The sequence below is a fragment of the Prunus dulcis genome, chromosome 8 (assembly GCF_902201215.1).
Source record: "Prunus dulcis chromosome 8, ALMONDv2, whole genome shotgun sequence".
In the NCBI taxonomy this organism is placed as follows: Eukaryota; Viridiplantae; Streptophyta; class Magnoliopsida; order Rosales; family Rosaceae; genus Prunus; species Prunus dulcis.
In genome coordinates this window covers 12,461,788-12,480,582 of record NC_047657.1, presented here as the reverse complement: position 1 = coordinate 12,480,582, position 18,795 = coordinate 12,461,788, and the positions used below count along the sequence as shown (strand labels likewise).

Sequence of the window (18,795 nt, the reverse complement as noted above, 5' to 3'; positions counted from 1 at the left end):
GCGCGCCAGGTAGGGGTCGAACCTACGACTTTCTGCTTAGGAAACAGACGCTCTATCCACTGAGCTACAGGCGCTTACTTGTTAATTTGTCTGCATTAAATCAAAATAAATAAAAAAGTTTATGTTATGTATTGCCGTGCCTATGGGTGTTACTATATAAGACACATTGACGGATATCAGTTCGGTCTCCAGGCATAAGGCATTAGAGAAAGATTCGCGGCTTGAACCAATTACAGAGAAATAAGGAAAGAAAATAATAGGAAGTCTGAACACCCCTATCCAAAATCTAAAGTGAGAGATATGAACTATAGTGTTGTCTTAAAAAGAATTTGTAGCCTGAACCAATAATGGGAAAGACAAAGACGCATGAACACCACTTCAATCCGCGCACCCAAACGACTTTGCCAGAGTCCTGCCCCCTACAGTAAAAAAGAAAAAAACAAAAACAAAAACAAATATTAGAAGATTTTAAAAAAAAAACAGCTCTTTTATTACTGTATTGATTAACGAAATCTTTCAGGCAAGAATTGTCTTCTAAATATTAACCATATTGACCTGGTCAAAAATCTCCATGGGCTCTCAAAACCATCATCTATCTTCAAGCATAGCCCTCCACGTGTCAACCCCAAACACGCCATGCCCAACCTCCCCCCCCTTGGCGCCCATTCCTCAATTTCACCAAGAAAACAAAATCTGGCCAAACTTTGGCATCCTTTCTTTCTGGGTTAGAGTTCCCAGCAGGACAACATGTCCCTCTGCCTCTTCCTCCTATGGCTCATCACCATCCCTCTCCTCGCCTACTCTCAAAGTAACCCTAGAGGCAGGTTCCATAAATACACATGGCACATCCCCACTAATAATTATTAGACACATTTCTCACTTTTTATCTTTAGTGTTTTTCTTGTTTGTTCATTTTTTTTTTTTAAAACCCAAAAATAACACAATATTCTAGCATTTTCCTCTAGTTGATTATACAATCCCATCTGTCAAATTTTATTTCAAATTTTTGAGAATTGTGTTCTAATCAATTTCGAAGCCTTGAATGATATGATCTGTCTCTTTTGTCCAGTATTTGATGATGAAATACATTTTCCAAAGTAGGTACATGCAAAATTAATGTCTCAAAAATGCAGGGTACCTCCTCAACTGTGGAGCTGGGCCGTCGCCTGGCAACGACGTAACAGTAGGGAGTCTGAAATACACCACAGACGAGGGCTTCATATCGGTGGGAAACACCAGCACCATCAAACAGGATGGCCTAGTGCCCATACTCACCACATTGCGCTATTTCCCAAACAAGTCCGCACGTAAGTACTGCTACGCTATCCCCGTGATCAAAGGAGGGAAGTATCTCGTTCGAACCACGTACTATTATGGCGGTTTTGATGGCGGGAAGGAGCCTCCGGTGTTTGATCAGATTGTGGAGGGGACTAAATGGAGTGTGGTTAACACCACGGAGGACCATGCCAATGGGATGAGCTCGTATTATGAGATTGTGGTGCAGGCTAAGGGAAAGGCCTTAAGTGTGTGCCTTGCGAGGAATAACATGACAGCATCGGGTTCTAGCCCCTTTATCTCAGCTCTTGAGCTGGAGTACATGGACGATTCAGTGTACAACGCCACGGATTTTAACAAGTATGCGCTTACCACGGTGGCCCGGAGTAGCTTTGGAGATGACGGTGACATAATTGGGTAGGAATTCAACTTGTTCTTTAGTACTCCTTGCTGCATTTTATCAATTAACTTGAGAGCAATGCAGTTGGACTACATTGTAAACTACGTCACTAATAGAGGTGTGACTAGGTGTACAAGCTGCACTAGTCGGTTCCGCCTTTATTACAGATGTGGTCTACAATGCGATCCACAAATGTGATCAAAATGGTTTCATTTTTTATTGGTACTAGTAATATATACTATGTGTGTACATTTGCAGATAAAACTAGTTGAAGTTCTGAACCATATTTACATATATGGGCACATTGTAGAGGCATAGAGATCAGACTTACTACTTGTTAAGTGGGTCCTACCTCCACTCTACTAGTGATGTAGCCTAAAATGTGATTTATGTAACATAGGTCATATGTGCATCAAAGCTTTGTAAGCTATGATCAGAAATTTTTTAAAACTAACATAAGTTTTGGCATGAGATATACCAAAAGGAAATATAAATTTGCCTTTTGGATACAAGTTTTTATTTTATGAATGCTATGTTATCTGTACAATTATATATAATGAACTATCTGATGTTGAATATGTAAATATGAACTTAGCTTTCCAGACGACAAATTCAACCGATTATGGCAACCTTATAAGGACCAGAACCCTGTTGTGACCAGCAAGTATAATGTAACTCCCTCCGATTTCTGGAACATCCCGCCAGCAAAAATATTCCAAAATTCTGTCACAAGCAGCCGAGGGAAGCCACTGCAAATCAAATGGCCAGCCGGGTCACTTCCCAGTGCAAGCTACTACATTGCATTATATTTCCAGGACAACAGAAATCCAAGTCCACATAGTTGGAGAGTCTTTAATGTTTCTGTGAATGACAAGAACTTCTATGCCAATGTTAATGTCAGCACCAGAGGCTTAACAGTTTATGCACCGCAATGGCCGCTATCCGGGCAGACTCAGATTGTCCTAACTCCTGGCCAGGGCATACTTGTTGGGCCTGTCATCAACGCCGGTGAGATCATGCAGATTCTGCCTCTTGGAGGAGTGACTGTCAATAGAGATGGTATAGTTTATTCAATATCCCATCCACTTTTTTCACCATTTCTTAAACCATGGTTATTTTTATTAGACTTTCCTCTTTTTTTGCTTGTTTTAACTTTTAACCAGTAAATGTCTTTGGTGTTCCTTAGTTGGGGCAATGAATGAGTTGAGAAGATATTTCGACAATCCACCTCCCGATTGGAGTGGCGATCCTTGCCTGCCAGGAGAGAATTCATGGACTGGTGTTACATGTTCTCATGGAAAGAATTATCGAGTAACAGCTTTGTAAGTCCACAAGGATATGTGACATGAATAAATTCTTGGCCCTGAATCTCATGAGGCATACATAATATCCTTACAATATGTTCCTAGATAATGATTTATGCTAGGGGATTTAAATTTTGATTGGCAGTCGAAATGTTTTCATATTCTGTGAAGGAATCTAACTGGCATTGGGCTATCTGGGTCACTGGCACCAAACATAGCAAATTTGACTGCTCTACGCCATATGTAAGTAATCATGCACTTGCTAGTTATGCTACCAAACATTGTTAAAACACCGGCTTCTGTTTTCGCGATCACTTACTAAATGGCGCTTTCGATGGAATTATTTCCTTACAGTTGGTTTGGGGGAAACAAACTTTCAGGCAACATTCCAGAAATGGGCTCATTGAAGGAGTTGCAGAGTTTGTATGTTACATAGAAAGTTCTATCTCTGTCATTCATTCTTCAGTATACTTTTCTATGCTTAGCAATCCGTGTATATTTCTTCTGCAATGCTTTAATTCTTTTTTTTTTTTTTTTTTTTGTTATCTGATAAAGGCATTTGGAAAACAACCAGCTTGAAGGACTAATTCCTCAATCATTACGAAAACTTCCAAAACTACAAGAGATGTAAGCAAATCATTCTCTCTCTGTGTTTTTTTATAACATTATTCTGTGGCATCAGCTAACTATTTTGGTGACCTGCTTTGGTTTACAGTTTCCTTCAGAATAACAAAGTTAAGGGCGATGTCCCCCACACGCCACAGGATAAAAAGAAGAACATTCAGTAAGAAATAACAACCCTAATTTCTAATTTGATCCCCAAAGTAATTGATTTCAATGTATTCTAACTTCTTCGGATGAATGAGCCTGCTAAAAAAAACAAACAGGGTTCCTTTGCAACTTATGCTGGTTAATATTGCAGGTTGAAGAACGACCCTGAAAGTGGATCGCAGTCTCCAGCTAGGATGTAATAGAACTGTAAGAGTCGAATGACAGGAATGGATCGACAAGGCGTGGAGAGATGTCAGAAAAATTTAGACCCCTGCTTCAGTAATAGTTTGGTTGGGGAAGGTCTTCATGTTTATGGCTCTCTCTTTTTTTCTCTCTCCAAATGTCAGCCCCATAATTCGAAAACCAACAAACAAACCAAGTGCAGCATATGCAATATGATTAATTAACATGTACATCACTAACATGCCATACAGAAATTACTTAACTGCTAATGAGAATGTTATGAAAACCAAATAGGACAGGAAGCTTCTGATTTTTTTTCTTGCTGTTCTGTGGATTTTATGTTGTTTGCACCACGGCATCTGATTAAAACATGCCATCAGTTCTAAACATCAGAAACTCAACAAACAAAAAAATAGCTATGCTATGATCCTGTGTAATGTATATTCTCTAAAATATGGACATTCTAATGCAGGAGGATGTGGGCTCCTAGTTGGCTCTCCATGGCCCCCATCTTCCTTTATCAGCACCCTACAGGCTGATGGGTTACCACCGTGGCACGTACCCCACAGTCGTGCCGGCATGTGTCTTTCGAATTTTTTTTTTCCGTTCAAGTTTTGTTTCCCTTAGATGTTTGCTTCTTTGGAACTGGGTCTGTTTGGGGCATATTTTGACACCACAAGTTATTTGTAATTTGAAACGGTTGCATTGAGATCACGAATCTTAGCATGAGTCAAGATTGAGATAGAGACAATGCAAGTAGCGATCTAAGGAAAATTATATTAATTGATGTTAGAATAGCCAAGGATCTCAAAACAAAAAAACAAAATCCCATCTAATGTTCATTCAAACACCATGGTTTCCATCTTTTAACTTCAACTGAGAGCAGAGATGATTGCCACTCAATGATCAAGTTGTGAGGGATCGCAATAGGGTCCACCATTTTGAGAATGGGACTTGTTTTGTGCTGATTATTATTTTTGTACTTTATTGATTGTGTTGATCTTCTTGTTCATCGGCCTGAACGCTCTTAACCGCAACATTAATTAAGGTCGATTGAAATGCAAAATGAATCGATAAACAACAAACTTGCTACGAGAGCAATCCTGCTCAATGATAACATGTTGAACAACCACTTAATCTTAAAAACTTAACTTGGTTTTGCGCATAAATAGACAAGTAGATGCAAATAGTATAGAAGCATCTCCAACAGGTTTGCTTAACATGATAAATAATAAGTAGAAACAGAGCTCTCGTAGCATGTTAGACAAGAAAAGTGTTTAATTCCGAACCTAAAATGTAAGAAAATTGGTCCCTAATGTTAATGCACCTCAAAGCTAACTTAAAATAACACTACACGTATCTTTGAGGCAGATATTGTCGTACAAACTCCTTGATTGGACGCTTTTATAACGAATTGCCAGCTTCCACTTGAAAAAAACAGAGACACAGAAGAGACCGCACGTTACACTTAACTACACTTCTCCTTTGAGCTCGCTGTTGCCGCGCGCGCCCCACACCCGCAATCTATATAAATTCATTTCCCACCCTCTCTTTCCCTCTCTCTCTCTCTCTCTCTCTCTCTCTCTCTTAAAAATTTCAGTCTTTCAGTCTTTCGCTCCTCAACATTTCTTGGAATGTTGGCTACTAACCCTAGCCTCTTCTTCTTCTCCTCCTCCAAACCCTCCTCAACCCGCCTCCGCTGCCGCGCTGCCACCGGCGACCTCCCTCGCGGCCCCGCATTCCCGCGCTTAATTCAATTCCCCTCTGCCGCTGCTGACGCGGCGGCCGTCGGCGTCCGAATTGGCCAGGAGGCCGAGCTCGACGGCGGCTCGGCTCGGCTTCGCGGCGGCGGTAGCGGCAGTGGCAGTGGTGGTGTTAAGGTGAATGCCATGGAGAGGAAGTGGTCGCGTGACAGAGAGAGCTATTTGACTCACAACGGCGACCCCCTCCCTCTTCCGATGACATATCCCAATACTTCGCCGGTGTCACCCGAGGAGATTGACCGGAGGCTCCGATGTGATCCTATAGTTGAGGTCAGAATTGCGAATTCGGTTTTAATTTGGGTGTTATTTGCAAAATTATACGTGGATAAGTAAATCAAAAATCTTGAAAGTTTTGGGAAATTTTGTAGGATTGCAAGGAAGTTGTATATGAATGGACAGGAAAGTGTAGGAGTTGCCAAGGCTCAGGATTTGTCAGTTATTTCAACAAAAGAGGAAGAGAAACTATCTGCAAATGCCTACCTTGCCAAGGAATTGGTATGCTGTTCTGTTTTATTTAGTTTTCTGAGCTCATTTTGGGCTTCGTCAATTCGAAGCTTGAAAAAGATGGGTTTAGTTTACCTTGCTTGGTTCAACTCAGCTACATGTTAAAGTTTATGCTTTCCCATTTTGGGTTGTGATTGGAATTTTCTGGTGTGGTATTTATTTGGCCTTTGATAGTCACATGGGTGTGTCTGTGTGTGTGCTCGTACTGTTCGAATCTTAGGAATTCTATCAAGTTGAGGAAATGATTATATGAATGGTGGATAAGTACCCCCCTGCCTATGCATTTATATGCCTGAGTCTGTTTTGTGGATTGCGGGATATATCAAAGTTTCCCGTTCTAGAGAGTAGTAACCTTATGTTTGAAATAGTGGACTTGGCTGCCTAACTCAACTTGCTTAGTACACATCTTTGGCATATATGGCTTTATGAAAGTAATTGTTCGAATTCTCTGATGTAGATAAGTGAGGGAAAGAAAGGCCTTTGTACTTACTTGGGAATAATCCTTCAAGACATATTATCGGGGCATCTGGAATTTCTTGATTTCTTTGCATGCATCTATAAAATTTTAGGTTGTACATTTTTCCATTTGGCTTTCTAAATGCGTATAATGTGTCAAGAATTTATGGAGTTTGTCTGTCATATCTATCATTTACTGACGCCAGTAGGCAGAGAGGGAGAGAGAGGGAGGGAGGTATTTTGTAGACAGAGCCAATCATTAGTTCCCAACCGTGGGGCGAATGGAATCCTATACATAAATCAGTTAATAAAAGAATAGAAAAAGCTTTTATTGTGTCGCTTAAGTTATATAGGAATTCTTGAACCCAAGAGTTAAGAATAAATGGGGAATAGAATAACCACTTAGAATAACGAAACATATTATATTTGTTGAGAAGTGTAAAATTGTATGCGTGCGATCCTCATTGTGCATCTTGATCAATTGGATCATTTCTTTGTAGATTTCGATTCGAGGCTTTTGTAAATGTGCTTCCAGGTATTCCTTTAACATTTCGTCCAAATGTAGGAGTTCCTCTAAGTCTATGAATTTTAATAGGTACGTTAACATGGCACTGCTTACTTTCAGACCCCACATAACCTCACAGCTGAGGTGTAAGTTTTGAAGTGCAGCCTCAACTTAGGCTCTCATTAGAACGTCTCCTTTAAGTTAAGTTCTCATTTTGGGTAAATGAGATTATGTATTCTCTCAAGATGTATTGAATTAGATTAACTAACATAAGAATGTCTCCACCTTTTTTTTTCCTCCCTATTTCCCCATTGTCATTATTTGCAGGCCTTCGTCTAAACTCTGGCACTACCTAGGTCTGCCAATTTTCTTTTTTCTTGGTTGGTGATCTGGTGCTAAAACTAAGATCAAAGACAATGTTTAGCGAGCAGTTCAGCACTATCATTTGTTATACACTAAAAGGGGAGATGTAGGAGAATATTTGATGTTGTGGAAGTTCTGGTAACTCATTTACTTTATACAGGAAGAGTTTTGTGTAGGATGCTTAAAGGACTTAAAAGATTGTTCAAAGCTAGAAAAGGAAACTTTACTGATTCCTTTGGGCCATCGTTTTTTGGTGTTATCTTTTTGTGTTTAATGTTTACCTTCAAGTCTACGAGCTTTTCCTTCTTAGATTTCATTTTTACTAATTTTATGTGAGTTCGAACCCCTTGTGGTTTTGAATTTCTACCCTAGAATTTTTACACAAGATATTCATCATTGCAGGATATGTACAAAAGATAACAGCTCGCAAGGACATTGAAGTAATGGAGGATTTGGATAATGGAAGACCGCCGTGAACTATAAAAAAAGTGTTATTTTTTGTATAATTTTTTGTATATTGGTGATATTTTACAATTATTTTGATGAGTTATCTTTTCCCCTCCTTTGAGTACTTTTTTTTTATAATAATAATAAAAAGAAAGCAGGTCTTCAGAAGGAGAATTTTGAGGATGAGAAAGGAGGCTGTAGTTTCTTGTAGCTTTTGCAAAGAATGTATTCTTTTCTTATCTACTATTTGTTTTTCTCTCCGCTGTCACGTAAAGAACCTTCTGTTTATGAATTGCCACAACTTGTTGAAGGAATAAAATTGTTTTAGCCCTTGACTTTAGAATCTCAACTGTTTATCTGTCAGTATATATAAAGATCGAAGACACCCAGTTTCTGCCATCTCATTTTGACGGCTGTCTGGACTGTTTTATTGAAGTTTGATTTAGGTATTTGCTCTGATCAGCTGAGGCGGATATGTCGAGCGCAAACTTCCTCGATTTCCAGTATAACCTCTCAAAACGGAAGTTTCTGCGAAAACCATCACATGTATTTTCCTTCCAAGACAGGCAAAACTCTGGCGTATCTCCTTCTTTTGAGCCAAATCCCTATGAAATGAAGAGAGTGTTTGACAAATTTGACTCCAACAAAGATGGGAAGATATCTCAGCAGGAGTACAAGGCCATCTTGAGAGCACTAGGAAAGGGAAACATGGTTGGAGAAGTCCCCAAGATTTTTAGGATTGCCGATTTGGACGGGGACGGGTTTATTAATTTTAAGGAGTTCATGGAAGTACACAAGAAGGGAGGCGGGATTCGAACGATAGACATTCAGAATGCTTTTCGGACGTTTGATTTGAACGCCGATGGAAAAATAAGTGCTGAAGAAGTCATGGAAGTGCTGGGGAGGTTGGGGGAGAGTTGCAGCCTTGAAGACTGCCAGAGAATGGTACGAGCAGTAGACACCGATGGGGATGGCGTGGTTGACATAGATGAGTTCATGACCATGATGACTCGGTCCATGAAAACATGCTTAGAGAATTAGAGACCTAATTTGTGTGTGGCGTTTATGTGTGTGTATTGTTAATCCATGTGAAGCAATTTACTGTATAATTTGCAATATGCATGGCAAATGGTAATAGCGTAATGTGGCATGTGACTTTGCTTTACTGTACTTTATTCCTTTTGTCTTTTGTTTATTTTAAACCTATGATTTGGAACTAGAGCTTCCTAGACTACCATGCTTTGCTTCATCCACTTGGTCGTTTTGGCATAATAACTCAAAGGGCTTGAACACTCCAATCACACCAGTGTTTTATAATTCCAGATTTGTTAAGATCAGTTGTGCAAGCATGCGGGCTCATCCTGCTCATCGATGCATTTAGACCCCAAAGCATCAATGACCAGGATCAACCTACGTGCTCGTAGATCACTGACCTTAGCACTGCTCTTCTAGAGTTTTCGGTGAAAACATATGATACAAATCAATCAGCACATTCCATTCACAAAACAAAAAAGAAGATGCAAATAATAACAAAATCCAGCATGCCATAATCCCTCATTTGTTTTTGGTCAAATGTCATAATCCCACTTTAGAACTTTAATCAATATAATTAAACTAGGGTCCCATTAAACTATTACTACCAGAGTTCATGGCAAATTGTTACCCAAATACCAAAACGGGATGTCATCTTTGCACCATAAAAATAGAGAGAGAGACAATCATTTTATGTTTTGAAACAAGTTTTCTCCAATAGCTTCTAGACACCAGGATTGGCATTTCGACAACTAATTGATTCAATATCGAAACAAAGATAATGCATATATAGCTCGGCATACATGTCAAAACAAGATGTGGATGGTTCATCTCCTACCAACTAGTAGCACTGGTGCTCATCCGCACAGGATCCCGTATATAGCTCGACATTGTTTATACTTTTTACACGCCAAACTGCAACTGGGAAGAACTCTTTAGACAAGTCTGAGAGGTGACATTTTGCTCTTCACCAATAATCCCCACAAGAGCATTTTCCATCCTTGAAATGATGAAATCGTTTGTTGTCCCTAACAATCAATTCCCTTCCAACAATCTTGGACATGATTTTAATGGCATTGTGGCAGTCACCACAGACGCGGAGGTTCTTGATGATCCTAAGAGGCGTCCTTGCTGGAGTACTAATCAGACCATATGCGATCGCCAAACGCTCACTGTGATAGAGCAAGGCCTGCTCCTTAGCCTCCTGATCAATGTCATGAAGAACATATCTTGTGTCTGGCACATAACCTCCTTCTTTCATCCCACTAATAGCCTTTAACTTCTCATCATCCTTGTAGAGTGTTGGATTTTTAAACTCGCTGATTCTGTTCTTCCCGTCAAGCATGCTAATAGCACTGCGCTTTTTGGGTGGTGGAGTCGCAATCTTTTTCACAACAGCCTTTGATGGGTCAAGAGCAACCATCAACTCCTCAGCATGATCTTCAAGATCAATATCTCCATGAATCTGAGCATAATTCCTCAAAGCCTCCCACACCGCCACTGTAGGCTCAAATGGGAGTTTCTCAATATAATCAACTGCTTCATTTAGATGACCGCATTTTCCAAGCACATCTAGAACACCCAAATAATGCTCCACTCCCGGAGAAATTCCATACTCATCTTTCATCGACTCAAAATGTATAAATGCTTCTTCCACAGCATCTGCACTAGCACAGGCCAAGAATACTGCAAGGAGAGTTTCAGAATTCGGTTTCAACCCCTGCTCCCTCATTACCTCAAACATCTGCAACCCATCATCTCCTAAGCCATTATCCGCATACCCGTTTATCATCAAATGCCAAGAATCAATATTCTTGTCAAGCATATGATCGAACACCCTCCGGGCATCAGTCATGCTTGCACACTTTCCATACATTTCAATAATTTTATGATTCAACTCACGATTACCCCTACATGTAGATTGCAAAAAGAAATCATGAGCCTTTTTCGCATCCTCAATCGACTTCAATCTCCCACACAACTCAAACAAAGACTGAAAGCAATCAGCATCGGCCTTAACCCCTTCTTTATCCATCAATTCAAGAGCTTCCTTAGCCTTCCCCTCTTGGCACAGCCTCCTCAAATCGTCAATTGAAGGGGGCACAACTACCGGGGTTTGGTTCACAGCCTGATTGTTGTTGTTGTTGTTGCTCCACTGAGCAGGGTTTTGAGCTTGTGGGCTCCACTGATTAGGATTTCTGGGTTGCTGGTATCCTTGATTGGAATTGTTCCACTGATTTGGGCTTCTGGGTTGCTGAAAACTGGGGCTCGGAGGAGGGTTCACCTGGTTAGGGTTTTGATAGTGAGGAGGGCTCTGCACCTGAGGGCTCCATTCATTCGAGTTTCCACGTTGTGGATAGCTCTGGTTCTGGTTATTCTGGTTAGGATACCCGCGATTGGGAAAGCTCGGAGCTTGGTTAGGATATCCATGACCCGGGTAGCTCTGATTCTGACCCGGATAGCTCTGATTCTGATTGTACTGATTGTTAGGCCTCTGGTTCTGGGTCTGTGGATTCCACTGGTTAGAGTTCCCATATCCCTGGCCTTGTGGGGCCCACTGGTTAGGGTTTGCCTGGTCATCGAAAGCCCTAGGATCGGACGGCGGGGGCTGCTGCTGCGGAGGGGGCCTCTGGTACTCGTTTGGGACCGCAGAGGTGCTTAGGCTTTTGGCTATGGTTAGGGTTTCTAAGTTGGTGATGTTGATGGCGATGGTGTTGCTTCCGTGAGAGAAGGCAAAATGAGAAAGGTGCAGAGGCCGTACCTTAAAGAAGGGAGACAGTGCTGGGCTTCGCGCGCGTCGAATCGCCATGAGAGACGCCATTTCTGAGCTCTGAGAGAGATTTCAGCTAAAACCCTAAAATGGTCTTGCCCTGCATCCTTATGATGTTTTAGTGTTTGGGTTTGATCCACTGAGGTTGTAACTTGAAGTATGCAAAGCCCAGGTCTTGTTCCCTGGGGCCATTTTAAGCCCATTGGAAGAGTCGGTCGGTTCGGGTCACTTATTAATTTATCTGAAAAAAATTGTCAAATTGTCATGTGTGAATGCAACGTGGTAACAGTTGAAGGACAAATTGTTTAAACCAAACAATCAAATTTTATACGAATTTGAAGATAGGAAGGGCAATGTATTTGGTATTGGCCTTTTTTTAAAATAAAAATAAAAATTGTAAACATGACGTTAAAGAACAAAAATGCAAATGAGAGTAGGCTACTTAGTTAGATCGATGATTGAACTCTTACGTGTAGAGAGGCTTGCTTAATCCTCTAAACCTTAGTTTCTTTTTTGTATCGGTTACTTCCTCTTCAATAATACATTGACCTCATTTTCTTCACAAAATAACAAAAATGCAAATTAAGTACCCCAAAGGCAATCATTGTCCAAATCATAAGAAGTTGTTTAGAATCTTCATGGGAGCCAAGTGACTAGTTTAGAAGTGGTCGTATGTCATACTTGGTCACATGGTGAAGGAATTCGTTAATTAGTTTATATCCAAGTGTGAACTTGAGGCTATTGTGCACCATTAATCATTTGTTTTGTTATCTTCACTAATACCTACCTGTAATAAAATAAAAATGAAAGCAAGTGGCAATATCTGATCATGGTTATCTATCATCATCCTTCAACGTCTTTTTTTTGTTATCATAATTAAGTATGCTAAAAGTTGAGACTATGAATGGTTTATTATAAGTTTTTTGGTAGCTAATTAGGCTCAGAAGTCAATTGTGATATATCCCAAGGTCGATGATTGCCAGAGGTTAAGTACAATTTTGCTGATCTTTCATTGCAGAATACAATTCATGCAGATAAAAACAAAAACAAGTTAGATGGCAGACTAAGAGAGCGTTTAGAAGGAGACTTAAATAGTGGAGATGCTTGCAGGTGGTTTGATTGGAGCTTGGTTGACATTATCCATGGTGCTCATGTTATAGAGGTAAAGGAGGATGGAGGTTAAAGATTTTTGAACATTTTTCCAAAGGGAAATCCTCCAAAATCTTATTTTCTTAGTATTTCTTGTTCAAATTTTTTTTTCTTTCTCTTAAGGTAAAAAGATGAAATGGGTTGGTGCAGAGATTGGGTGCCGTGTGGGAAGATGCATTGCACGCCTTTGGTCTAGTGGTAGTTGACTCCACTTGGTTGGTTGGAGGAGGTCTAATATTTGATCCACAGAAACGCGAAGACCATACATATTTGAATTCGATATATCTAGATTAGGCTTAGCCCGTTGTAAATGTTAAAGAGGTAAAGGAGGATGGAGGTTTTTCCAAAGGGAAATCCTCCAAAATCTTATTTTCTTAGTATTTCTTGTTCAATTTTTTTTATTATAAAATCACATGAAGAACACATGGGTAAGCACTCAAAACCAGCATCAAAGAACATGCACACAAAAAGTTCATAACATAACAAAAGTGTTCGAGTAGCAGCACAGCAACATCAGCAGCACCCTTGACACAAAGAAATGGCGCCACAGAATACTCTTTTATCTGGTCATCCCTGGAACCACAGTCGGAGCTGCAGTAACTCCGCGCCTTCGTCGGTCCATATTGGCTTCCCAACCTTCAATTCCAAGCAAACAATCGAGAACAAAATGCATCAGACGATTAATAAATTGGAGAATTAACAGAGTTAAGTCAATGATGAAATATAAAACTGAATGCAACCACGCAACATGTTCGTATAATATAAGTACTGTTTATGATGACATATTCTGCTGGAATTTGATCTTATATATCTTTATATATCTGGTTGCAAGTAGCAGCTGAGTTACATAAATAATGTTTCTAGTTTAAAAAATATATATATATTGTCCTGGAGGAAGATATCATTTTCATTGCTGAAAAAAAATATTATGTGCCCCAACTATCAGCAATCTGAACAATAACTAATCGTCTCTGGAACCAATGTTTCACAGCCATGGTGGCCTTGGCAAGATTGCAGTTTCTTCGATCATGCCTTTTCAACCACAGTCAATAAATTAACCAGGCTAAGACCACACCAAATGACACCAGTCAGGTTAAATTGTTCACCAAGTATAGTTATAACCACACCAAATGACCTTGCTCAAATTGTATTAAAAAATAAATGGGGAAAAAACATTAGTTTCTCAAACACCAGAACATATATTAGATTTTGTATATAAAAAAAACTGGGGGAAACTTCAAGTTCAGGGTCATCTAATTCAGTGTGAGATTTAGGAAGTTTAACAAAAGGGTAAAACTACTAGTCTTTCTTGAACAAAGAAGGTATTGGTTTACCTATCCCCATATCAAAACCGCGATTTCTGAGCTCTCTGTACTCTTGACACAGTGCACAAGTAGCACAGCAGAAGTGCACCAGGCAGTCCACACAAGGAGCTTCTTCCAAGTCATATTGGCCTCTCAACCGCGAGCGGTAGAAGCACGAATACAAGCATGCGTTTGCAGTTGTTGCTAGAAGAATCCCATAGCACACTCCCTGTGAAGCACAAGCTGCAAAAAACAAACACACCAGAAAACAAAAAATCAATTAAACAAACTATTCATCAAGATGTACAGGTAGCAACATGGCTAGTGGTTTCAGGGCTTACATGTAGCGCCTTGGCTCACTATCTCAGCTATCTGGCCGAACGTGATGCAAGGGCAAAAGGCAGTGATCATACCTTCAAAAATTGAAATTGAAACTGGTTATTAGGGAAAAGAAAAGAAAATCAAACTTTGTACATGGCTGAAGTGTACATAATATGTTCACTAACAATTTGCAGGATCATCAAAACAATGGCAAAGACCAGTGGACCAGTTCCCCCTTACATGACCAGAAGGCTGCGTATTGTATGCGTACGGGGGAGGAGTGTACGTACGTAATACACTAGGATTGTTCAGCCCTGGAGCTGGGACAGGATTTGCAATATTTTGGTGATTATGATCAGCTGCATATTTCTCATCGTCAGGAGGTGCTGTAGGATACATTATTTGTGGCTAATTAGTTTTAGTGGCTCAAGTCCTCCTAGTATATATAATAGCCCTATAGAAGGAGTGTAATTTGTTGGAAATTGTCATGTGGTCCTAGGCTTACAGAACATATCTTAAGAGAAAACACATGTAACTCATATATTCTAAACATAACCCCACTCTCATTTGTCAACTTTCATTATTTAAAAAAAAAACCCAAATTTAAAATATGTTGTCATTTTTTCTTAGTATTATTAACTATTTTACAATTGATGCTATCCACCTTTATATTAATTACAATAGGATTCATTATCTGATTTTTCTTTTAATTTTAATTTTTTAATATTAAAAAGTGTGAATTTACCATATTATCCTCATTTAATTCTTAATGTTTGGATTAACTAAGGGCATTTTTTGGTATTTTGAATGTTTCACCATTCTTTGTCTTTTGTTTTATATATATAGATTCATATAATCTGAACACATTAATTTAAGGACTTGATTGACATTCAAATCTCAATTCATGATAGTAAGGACCATAATCAAAATCTCTAATCAATGTAATTTTTTTTGTAACCATCTTAATTAGTAATTAACGTAAATTACTAATGGACAGAAACAATAATAATATATCCAAGCAATAGTAATACACCTACATAAACACAATTATTAGTGCTAAGAATGGATATATAACTAAATAGGAGACAAGAGACTTCCCTGTCACGGATGCTATGAACCTTTATTCCTAGAATGAAATTCGCCATCAGCACCAATAGTAGTCATACCACGTCATCGTGCTTACATAGTTAACCCTACTTATGGTTCTGCAAGCCTTGACTTTTATATATAATTGGCCCGATCTTCGTTCATATATCTTGTAACTTACTTTATTTCTATTAAACAAATTACCACCAAAAAAATAATAATAATAAAACGCTCGCGCGTTTTGTGTTTTAATTTATTTATGTTAAGGGCTCATTAAGTTAATGTTTAGGACAGCATATAGAAATCTTGCTATAAAGATTTGTTCATGATGCTTAGATGAAAGTCTAGCAGTTTGATTCACTTCACATGCAATTTTCATTTGCATGTTTACACATGAGTCATGACATAATGTTTATTTATGTTTCCAGTCCTCCTATGATCTGTTTTTTATATAAAAATATTGAAAAATTAAAAAATTAAAAAAAGACCCTGAGATGAGGAGAAGGAGTGTGATTTGGTGGAAATTGTCATGTGGTCCTAGGCTTACAGAAAAATATCTTAAGAGAAAGCCCGTGTAACTCGTATATTCTAAACATAACCCCCCCACTCTCATTTGTCAACTTTCATATAAAAAAACCCCAAATTTAAAATATGTTGTCATTTATTCTTACTCTTGGTATTATTAACTATTTTACAATTCATGTAATCAGAACACATAATTAAGGACTTTATTGACATTCAAATCTCAATTCATGATCATAATCAAAATCTCTAATCAATGTAATTTTTTTGTAACCATTTTAATTAGTAATGAACGTAAATTACTAATAGACAAAACTAATAACAATATATCCAAGCAATAGTATCTACATAAATACAAACATAATGTACTTAAAATAAATAAATAAATAAATTTATTTATTTATTTGAAAAAAAATTCGTAAGGAGGTCCTGGAGGGTGTCCTTCAAATAAAATTATTTGAGGGAGGGATTATATACATATATATTACTAATTTATTTGCATTAATTGTACATATTGTTTACCTATATTTTGTAGGTATAAATATACAAAATATCCTAGGTATACTAATTTGCTTAGATATTTTGGTATACTAAATTAAAACATATGTCATTACACACAAAATTTTAATTTAAAAAAAAAGGAAAAATTATCTCGAAATTTGAACAACAATAATGTGCATTGAATTGCAAATAATTTGTTGGAAAAAAAAAATCAACACAATAAATTGAGAGAATAAAAAAGTAATCCAACCCAAAAAGGAGAACATAAAAATGTAATTAAGGGTATTTTATGAATTAAAAAAATGTAATATTTAACATATTAAACTCGATTAAGTAATTTATTTAGTTGGATCATAATCATCGGATTTAGTAGAGAAAAGATAATACAATGAGCTGCATAGAAGAAAAAAAATAGTTATATTTTTCTATACATCCGGTTCAAACAATCTAATTGAAATGCTTAATTAATCAGCATTGTTTAAGAGCAACAAATGCAAATTAGTTGTACCCCAAAGGCACCTTTCGTCCAATCCTAGCTAGGCAGTTGTTTAGAATCTTCATGGGGGGACAAGTGGAGAGGAGAGGGAAGGACTAGTGGAATACTTTAATCCATCCATTGACTTGTGTTTTGTTGTGTGGAAAATTTTACAGTCCAGCAGCGCACAAAGGACTTGCTCAACTGAACATACAAGAAAAACAACAAATAGAACAAAGCCAAAAAAAATAGCCAATTTGAATTCAAAGATGATGTTGCAATACAAGTTGACGTCTTCCATGAAAAGATATTTGAAAATGACAGTGTTTGGCTTTTCCATCTTCAAACTATGTTTGCAAAAAAATTAAAATAAATAAATAAATTGAAGTTTAGCATGACTTCTTTCATAATCTTAATCGGGTTCATTAGACATTGCAACGTACGTGTGGTTGAATTCATCAACATAAAAGTAGCATGTTCTTATACCGTCATAGAAGTAGTGAATTATTTCAAATTGTTATATACGGTTTTCATTTTTCGACGTGAGACAATATACTCTTAATAATTGAACTTCAATTATCACATCCTAATTTGATTATATGTGGAATGTGAGGCTTGACCATCGATTATTATTGCTGACTAAAATTTGCAAATTGGAATTTGGTGGGAAATTGTTGGGTTGTTCATTCTTATAATCTCCTAACTAATCATTTTAATTATTTAACAATTAAAGCAAGTGGTATCTGATCATTGTTATTAGTTTCTAAGCTCAAAAGTCAATGAAATATAATCCCACTGGCGATAATTCAAAGAGATTATCTTCCTCTGCATACAAAAATTTAAATAAATAAATAAATTTATCTGGAGCAACAGCTTGTCAGCTTCTAGAAACAATTACGTAGTAATTAGGCCAGAAAAAGGAAATTAAAATAAAATGATTACCACGACTCCACTGGGGATCGAACCCAGAATCTCTGGTTTCGTAGACCAGCGCCTTATCCATTGGGCCATGGAGTCCCTTTGGACTTTAAAACCAATAGTTACCCAATTAAACTGAATTTACACCATCTAAGAAATTAATTACATTTCATGATAACATCATATAATTTGATTTATAAAAAAAACATTTTTAATTAACTCCAATTTAAATTTTGTGGCTTTTTTCTAACTCGATGCTATTTTCCATTATGCATTTGAATTTAGATTATTATTTTACACTTGGTCTTTGAATTATTGATTCTTAATGTATAATGATAAGGAATCGAAATTTTAAATTTTGTCTATTAACTTGTAAGTTTTTAGAGGAGGAGTTGATAATATTTTGTATAATATTCATTTTTTTATAAAAAAAAATTGTTAAAAAGAAGACAAATACACCACAAAACTCTTCCTAGATATTTTTTTTAAAGAATAATGCTACACTTACCACATTTGTATACCACATCCCTATATCATTTTATGCGACAGCTAATGTGGATAACCACATCAGTTAAAATTATTTAATATATATTTTTTTCTTTTATGATTTATTCCATTATTGATTTAATTGACGTGATATATAATTTGGACATGTCACATCATGTGATATAGAAATATGGGATAAAAATGTGGTAAGTATAGCATTACTCTTTTTTAATACTTCTGCACTAGTGGTCTATTTAAAG

At 37.6% G+C, this 18,795-nt stretch overlaps 5 protein-coding genes and 2 non-coding genes across 7 annotated transcripts; 3 read left to right on the top strand and 4 right to left on the bottom strand.

Moving 5' to 3' along the window:
• Nucleotide 1: 1 nt before the first annotated feature.
• Nucleotides 2–74, bottom strand: TRNAR-CCU. The gene has a single exon. It is a non-coding gene; the product is annotated as a tRNA-Arg (tRNA).
• A 613-nt stretch (nucleotides 75–687) lies between these two features.
• On the top strand, nucleotides 688–4,250 carry LOC117637482 (probable LRR receptor-like serine/threonine-protein kinase At1g67720). The gene is made up of 9 exons (XM_034372376.1): nucleotides 688–820; nucleotides 1,134–1,692; nucleotides 2,271–2,734; nucleotides 2,862–2,997; nucleotides 3,151–3,222; nucleotides 3,334–3,402; nucleotides 3,535–3,606; nucleotides 3,695–3,763; nucleotides 3,902–4,250. The coding sequence occupies exons 1-9, from the start codon at nucleotides 748–750 to the stop codon at nucleotides 3,948–3,950; spliced, it is 1,563 nt and encodes a 520-aa protein (XP_034228267.1). The 5' UTR covers nucleotides 688–747; the 3' UTR covers nucleotides 3,951–4,250.
• Nucleotides 4,251–5,366: 1,116 nt separating this feature from the next.
• On the top strand, nucleotides 5,367–8,083 carry LOC117612146 (protein disulfide-isomerase SCO2). Its single transcript, XM_034340896.1, has 3 exons — nucleotides 5,367–5,966; nucleotides 6,065–6,191; nucleotides 7,927–8,083. The coding sequence occupies exons 1-3, from the start codon at nucleotides 5,568–5,570 to the stop codon at nucleotides 7,998–8,000; spliced, it is 600 nt and encodes a 199-aa protein (XP_034196787.1). The 5' UTR covers nucleotides 5,367–5,567; the 3' UTR covers nucleotides 8,001–8,083.
• Nucleotides 8,084–8,350: 267 nt separating this feature from the next.
• On the top strand, nucleotides 8,351–9,203 carry LOC117612147 (calmodulin-like protein 30). Its single transcript, XM_034340897.1, has one exon. It carries the CDS (start codon nucleotides 8,446–8,448, stop codon nucleotides 9,010–9,012), a length of 567 nt encoding a protein of 188 aa, XP_034196788.1. The 5' UTR covers nucleotides 8,351–8,445; the 3' UTR covers nucleotides 9,013–9,203.
• Nucleotides 9,204–9,577: 374 nt separating this feature from the next.
• On the bottom strand, nucleotides 9,578–11,885 carry LOC117638011 (pentatricopeptide repeat-containing protein At2g15690, mitochondrial). Its single transcript, XM_034373096.1, has one exon. It carries the CDS (start codon nucleotides 11,822–11,824, stop codon nucleotides 9,971–9,973), a length of 1,854 nt encoding a protein of 617 aa, XP_034228987.1. The 5' UTR covers nucleotides 11,825–11,885; the 3' UTR covers nucleotides 9,578–9,970.
• A 1,596-nt stretch (nucleotides 11,886–13,481) lies between these two features.
• LOC117638715 (protein PLANT CADMIUM RESISTANCE 2-like) lies at nucleotides 13,482–14,946 on the bottom strand. Its single transcript, XM_034373807.1, has 4 exons — nucleotides 14,733–14,946; nucleotides 14,568–14,639; nucleotides 14,257–14,469; nucleotides 13,482–13,558 (listed from the first exon to the last, which is right to left on the bottom strand). Exons 1-4 carry the CDS (start codon nucleotides 14,944–14,946, stop codon nucleotides 13,482–13,484), a joined length of 576 nt encoding a protein of 191 aa, XP_034229698.1.
• Nucleotides 14,947–18,075: 3,129 nt separating this feature from the next.
• Nucleotides 18,076–18,148, bottom strand: TRNAR-ACG. The gene has a single exon. It is a non-coding gene; the product is annotated as a tRNA-Arg (tRNA).
• Between the last annotated feature and the right edge of the window lie 647 nt (nucleotides 18,149–18,795).

Bases quoted from the DNA above. Each gene is read 5' to 3' on its own strand.
- LOC117612147 (XM_034340897.1), top strand. From the start codon at position 8,446: ATGTCGAGCGCAAACTTCCTCGATTTCCAGTATAACCTCTCAAAACGG.
- LOC117638715 (XM_034373807.1), bottom strand. From the start codon at position 14,946: ATGTATCCTACAGCACCTCCTGACGATGAGAAATATGCAGCTGATCAT. The intron at 14,470-14,567 runs GTAAGCCCTGAA...TGTTTTTTGCAG, and splicing joins AGTGAGCCAAGGCGCTACAT to CTTGTGCTTCACAGGGAGTG. The intron at 13,559-14,256 runs GTAAACCAATAC...TTGGAATTGAAG, and splicing joins CGGTTTTGATATGGGGATAG to GTTGGGAAGCCAATATGGAC.
- LOC117612146 (XM_034340896.1), top strand. From the start codon at position 5,568: ATGTTGGCTACTAACCCTAGCCTCTTCTTCTTCTCCTCCTCCAAACCC. The intron at 5,967-6,064 runs GTCAGAATTGCG...GAAATTTTGTAG, and splicing joins GATGTGATCCTATAGTTGAG to GATTGCAAGGAAGTTGTATA. The intron at 6,192-7,926 runs GTATGCTGTTCT...TCATCATTGCAG, and splicing joins CCTACCTTGCCAAGGAATTG to GATATGTACAAAAGATAACA.
- LOC117638011 (XM_034373096.1), bottom strand. From the start codon at position 11,824: ATGGCGTCTCTCATGGCGATTCGACGCGCGCGAAGCCCAGCACTGTCT.
- LOC117637482 (XM_034372376.1), top strand. From the start codon at position 748: ATGTCCCTCTGCCTCTTCCTCCTATGGCTCATCACCATCCCTCTCCTC. The intron at 2,998-3,150 runs GTAAGTCCACAA...TATTCTGTGAAG, and splicing joins AATTATCGAGTAACAGCTTT to GAATCTAACTGGCATTGGGC. The intron at 3,764-3,901 runs GTAAGAAATAAC...TTAATATTGCAG, and splicing joins GATAAAAAGAAGAACATTCA to GTTGAAGAACGACCCTGAAA.